General features: G+C 21.8%; 1 protein-coding gene across 1 annotated transcript; it reads left to right on the forward strand.

Annotated features, from left to right (window-relative positions):
- Positions 1-2,989: 2,989 nt before the first annotated feature.
- Positions 2,990-6,121, forward strand: LOAG_10637 (hypothetical protein; the record flags this gene model as incomplete). The annotated part of the gene is made up of 6 exons (XM_003146161.1): positions 2,990-3,100; positions 3,353-3,426; positions 3,500-3,658; positions 4,409-4,528; positions 5,331-5,524; positions 6,032-6,121. Coding segments are annotated over 6 exons (748 nt in total), but the record flags the coding sequence as incomplete, so codon positions are not given.
- Positions 6,122-6,662: the final 541 nt, after the last annotated feature.

Here is a 6,662-nt window from a genome sequence, read left to right on the forward strand (position 1 = left end):
AAAAAAAAAAACACCAAAAATAAAATCAAAATTTAATCGTAGTTAATATTTTTATTTTTACACCTAAATAAGTAAAAATCATTTTTTTTTTTTAAAAAAAAAGCAATCAAAAATAAAGCATATTTGTATCATTAGGATACATACACGTAATGTATGTCTTACCCACGTGTTATACGCATTCATCTTATGATTATTACACGTTAATTCGAGTAATACGCATAAATATCACGTAGTAATAGCAGCTAATAGCCAAATTATTTTCTCATTTAATCTATTCCCTTATTAAATATTACTAATAATGTTATAATTTTATCAATGAAAAAAATTCTCCATTATTTATTTATTTTTTCTACAATTTTTATTTCTTCCTCTTGTAAAATTTTTTTCATTGAATAATTAATTTCTAAAAATTTATTCAAACAATGAATGAAATATTTGATTATAGGTGGACTGATGGAAATTTATTTGCTAACGATAAATTGACAATTGCTGATGTAAAGCTTACCGTACCAAAATCAGACAAATGGGATGATCGTTATTGTGTTTTTTATGATTGTATGTTTTTAGGAAATTTAAAAAAAAGAAAAAGAAAAATAATTCATTCATTTTTGGCAATATAAATGTATTTTGTAAAATAAAAAAAAAAGAATTTTTCCTTTTAATATGCATGAATTGATTAATAGAATATTTAACTTATTAAGTAGAAAATAATAATTTGCATAAAATAGTTTTTTTTTTAAATATTTAAGAAGCAATGAATATATGTCAAAGTATGAAAACTCCGTGCATTAATATTACACTTAAAAAATATTATCACTAATATTAACACTAAAATATTATCACTAATATTAACATTAAAATATTATCACTAATATTAACACTAAAATATTATTACTGATATTAACACTAAAATATTATCACTAATATTAATACTAAAATATTATCACTAATATCAACACTAAAATATTATCACTAATATTAACACCAAAATATTATCACTAATACTAACACTAAAATATTATTACTGATATTAACACTAAAATATTATCACTAATATTAACACTGAAATATTATCACTGATATTAACACTAAAATATTATCACTATATTAACACTAAAATATTATAACTAGTATTAACACTAAAATATTATCACTGATATTAACACTAAAATATTATCACTAATATTATAGATCAAAAATCTGCTACCGGTATGGTAATACAACGAATGTTTAATGTAACGATATGTTCAGATCGCCGAAGGTTTATCTGTCAAATGCCTGCTTTTTCACAAGTAATTTAATAAAATATTTGCATAATTCATTAATATAATAATAGCAATAATTCTATTATTTAAATTTTTGCTAATATTTTAGGATCAATTTCCAAATGATGGTGTTATAGTAGCGGAAGAAGAAGTGAAAGTTGCAGAAAATGAAAATAATGAACTTACCGAAGAATGTTAGCCAATTTTTTTTTTTTTTTTTGCTTATTCATTGTGCAAAATTTTTCTATTTAATTTTATCATTTTATTTTTAGAAATTTAATTTTAGTTTTGCCACTTCCAATATTATCAATATTTTTCAGTGAAAACAAAAAAAACAAAAAAAAAGGAAGCATAATTAAATTAATGGATGAATAAATGAATGTTTTTTTACTAGTTCTTTCAAATTATTTAATTAGTATTTTAAGGAGTTATTAGTATTTTAAGTATTTTAAGGAGTAGTGATTTAAAAATTTTCAATTAACATTTTTAAAAATTTTCAATTAATATTTTAAATTTTCAATTAGTATTTTTTTTTCAATTGGTATTTTATTGTAATAATTAAATTACAGTTCCATGTGGTAAGGATCCGTTATTTTGTCCATTAAAAACCAATCAAGGTACCGTATGCTATCGTTTACAAACCGAACCATTCTATTGGGAGCAAGCAGTTAAAGAATGTGATGCAAAACATCAATCTGACCTTATTTCCATTCATTCAAAAGAGGAAGCAAATTTCATCTATGAAATGGTAAATATTTTCCTTTTTTTTCTAACTTTAATTCTAATAGAAAAAAAAAGAAAAAACTTTTATGCTTAAATTAAATGATAGTTGAAATGAATGAAAATTTAATTAGTTTATTATTTTTTATTTTCTTAAAAAAAATCAGACTAATTTCCAATAATTTAAGCATTAAAATTAAATAAATTTTACAGTATGATAATGCTAGATGTGATAACCATTTTGAAAAATTTGAAAGAAATGAGAGATAAATGCTACTAACTAATTGATCAATGATTTTCTAAGCAATGAACTTTTAATTAATTCACCTGAAATATTGATAAATTCAATAACTCGCTGATTTATATGTAAAAAAAAAGATCATCTAAATATTCTTCATAGATTGCATTCATTCCAGTAAATTTCAAGGTAATGGTGATATGTCTGATGGTGATAAATTCAAATCAAGTGATATATCTGATGATGATAAATTCAATTTTGTTATGTTTGATGATAACAAACTTGATTAATGATAATAAGCTTGATTTCTTTTTTTTTTAGTGATAATAAATTCGACTTTTTTTTTTTTGCTTATTTGAATGAAAATTTTTTAGGTACAATTACAACCATCGATAAGTGGTGAAAAAAAATAATTGGATTGGATTACATCGAAGGAATGCACGGAGGTATCCTTTTTTTTTTCTTCTCTCTCTCTCTCTCAATCTATCTATTGCTAATAATTAAAAAGTTGAAATTTTGACAAATAATTACCGAAATAGATTAATTATTAACTTAATGATTACACCTTTTTGCCTGTTTCTCTTTTTGATTTTTGCTTTACTGTCAAAATTACTTTTCTTTTTTGTTTGTTTCTTTTTTTTAATATTTTGATCATTAAGAGAAATAAGCATGCTTTAATTTATTTTCTGTAAAATACAAATTTTGAAATTTTAAAATTGGAATAATTAATAAGATAATTGTAAAAATTGAAGGAATAAATTTGCAGTCAATATGAATGGTCTGATGGTTCATCGCTTGATTATTTGGTTGAACGTTTATCAAATGAAGATCCGGATGAGGAACGAGGTGTTTGTGTTGCAATACAATTCAATATCAGGTTAATTTTTTGTTCTCTGAAAGAAATATTCATTTAAATTTTTTTTTTTTTTGTATACATTTTATAAAATTTCGCCATTTTTTTTGACTTTTATTTTGAAAACTGAAAAAAATAATTAACAAAAGAAAATTAATTTGCTTTGAAAAATCTTAATTTTGGGTAAAAAAAAAAAAGGAATTAAGCCTTTATTAATTTCAAAAAAGAAAATTTATATCATATTTAAAGAATTTTTTATTTTTGGAAATATTTCAGTAATAAATTACTCCAAAAACAATCATTATATAATCTTTTTGGTATTCCAATTCAAATGTCAAGAAAAGTTCCAGGTATTTTTTTTAAATTAAAACCTAAAAATTTTTAAAGAATTAAAATTTTAATAACCATAAGATTATTTTATAGCATATTTTTGGACTCATCAACGATGTGATAATCGACATTTATCAATATGTCGTAAACCAGGCTTTGATTATCATGCACGTTCTGAATTATCAGCAAAAGAAGAGAGACGATTGATAAAACAGAACAACTGGGAATGTTCTAATGGATATAAATTATTCAGTTCGTTTCTCTCTTTTTTTTCTACTCTCTCTCTCTCTCTTTCTCCCTCTTTCTCTCTCTTTCTGTTTTATTTGAATGAAATTTTATCTTGAATGGTATGAATTTTATTTCATTAAAATTATTTTTTCATTTTTTTTTTGCGTGCATATTAAACTTTTTAAATATATTTCATTTGAAAATGTATTAAATTAATAATTTAATTTATTGGCAAATTAAATTTGCGACAAATTTGAGCAATTAATATTTTTTTTTCGGATGAATTTTAATATGTAACAGTTAGCAAAAATTCATTGGATAAATAATTAAATTTTTTTTTTTTAAAAATATATTTTAATCTTTGATCCTCTTCATGTAATTAGCTATCCGTATGCATCGGTATCGTTTTTCCACTCGACTAATTTTTTTTGTCAACAATCATATATGTAATTTTAATGTTAAATCTAAATTTAAAAAAAAAAAATCAAATGAAAACGCATGATTAATATATAAAAAATTACAGCTAGTAATAGTAATTGAAATAATTGATGATATCAGAATTAGAATTTATTAGAAATCATTAATATTTGAAAAAATTCACAAATAATAGTGTAAAATATTATAAAAGAATTTTGCAATAAATGAAGCAAATCAAAGATAAAACTTGATAATGTTATCAGTTATTTGAAAATTATTAACAATTTAAAAAAAGAATTGAAATAAGATTTCATTAAAAAAAAAGATTCAATGTTTAATTTGTTGCTTTGTTCACAGGAGGAATGTGTTATAAATTATATGGAACAAATGCTAACGGTGTAACATTTAGTGAAGCTATTCAACGTTGCAAAATTGATAAAGCTAATTTGGTTAGCTTAACTGATATCTATGAAAATGGTAAGTCTGTATTATTAACTTTTTTTTCCTTTATTTTAATTTACTTCTATAACAAAAAAAAAAAAGAAGTTGGTAATAAAAATTTTTAATTTAATAATTTTTATTTACATACTAAAAAATGAATACGAAAGTACATTTCTTCTCACATCATTACTTTTACATTAGATATGGTGAATTAATTAATAATGCAAATTAATTGAATGATGAAATAATTGAGATGTGATAAATCAGTTGATATAGCCAATTAATAGATATGCTAAATTAATTAATATGGCTAGTTGATTGGTTAATAAATTAATTGATACGGTAGATTTACGGTAAGTTACAATTGATGCGTAAATTAATAACAATGATAAATTGATTGGTGTAATAAATTAATTGATACTATTAATTAATTGTTATGATAAATTAATCGGTTATTTTTGCATAAAAATTTATAACTGGAATATTTTCTATTTGATTGATTTTTTTTTTTTCTCGAAATATTTCTTCTTATATTTTCAACAATTTTTTTTTTTCAAGATAATTAGAAATTGTTGAGTTATTATTCAAGATATCAAATAATTTCTTAACAAAATAAACATTTGATATATTTCCTAATTTTTATTTGCCTAATTTATTATCTTTCTCAATTCTAATCAAAATTCAAGCTTTTGCTTACAATACTTTTGCACAGTTAAAATATTTAATATGCTGTTTTTTTTGTTTTTTTTTTTGGTATTATCAAGAGATAAAATGTTTTAAAATTTTTAATTTCTACAATTTGTTTGATTTGAATTTCATTTACGAGCTTATTTGATAGGATTTGTTACATCAATGTTGCAAAATTTAAATAGTAATGCATGGATTGGTATGGATATGACTGATGGACGAGTACGATGGTTGGATGGTGAACCATTAAAATTGATCCGTTTTGGTCCGGATAATAGGGTAATCCGGATTGGTGGTGATCGGCATATTTATCAAAATGTTGGTCAAGCTGGCTTTTCCAACGAGGTTACTACATAACATTGTTTTATATTTTTGTTTTATATTTTATATTTGCTATTTTTATTTCGATATCTATATTCTTATACTTATATTGTATTATGTTTATATTTCATATTTACACTTATTTTTATGCTCATTATTATATTTTTATATTCATTCACTTCACTTTACTATTAATTAAAATTTGGCAATGAATAAATTACTTAAGTTTAGTATTTTTTTTTACTACCTCATCGCTTGTCATTACTATCAAAATAGTTATCATTAAAATATATTATACATTATCATATTGATATTTATTATCATTAATGTTAAAATTTTAAGAATTTATCTTACACATAGACATGATTTGTTTCAATTTTTGAAATTTATTTCAAACATTTAAATCATTCGTAAATTATTTCATCCAATTTTTTAAAACTGTTTTATTCAATTTTCAAATTATTTTGTTCAATTTTTTCAAACTATTTCTTTTCAATTTCAACTATTTCATTTAATTAAAAATATTTTCAGGCTTGTGTTGCATTAGATGCTACAAATATGATCGGATATTGGGATATTATCTTCAATAAAACTAGTAAATTATATTTATTTTCAGCATAACTTAGTAATCCAAAATCTAATTCCATTTTAATAATTACCTCAAGTATGCAATAAGTTAGTTAATTGATAGCTACTTAATCATTTATTTCATTATTTTATAAATACTAAAGTAAAACTGAGTAATATTAGTTCTCTAATATTGCAAAGAAAAGAAAAGAAAAGAAAAAAAATTTTTTTTTTAATTAAATTCTAGATAATCTTCTCTATTCATAACCAATTTTAATAGATTCTAGATCAAGCGGAGCATTTAGTTTATTTGTTTCGAAATGAATTTTTAAATATTAAAGCACTGAAATATCCAAACAATTATCGTTAATTAATTTAAACGACTTGTGGGAGATGTAAAATAAACTTCAATTTGTGATTAACTAAAATTTAATTAGCTTAAATTTTAGTTAACTTAAATTTGTATTGGTGAAATATTTTTTTTTAATCTCAAATAACTTCATGAGGCGAGCAAATTAGATTGCTAATTTACATTTGTTTACTTTCACGAACATTTCTTTTTATTTACCTTAAGCGGTGATTTAATCAACTTTTC

This window comes from Loa loa (assembly GCF_000183805.2).
Source record: "Loa loa unplaced genomic scaffold supercont3.579, whole genome shotgun sequence".
Classification (NCBI taxonomy): domain Eukaryota; kingdom Metazoa; phylum Nematoda; class Chromadorea; order Rhabditida; family Onchocercidae; genus Loa; species Loa loa.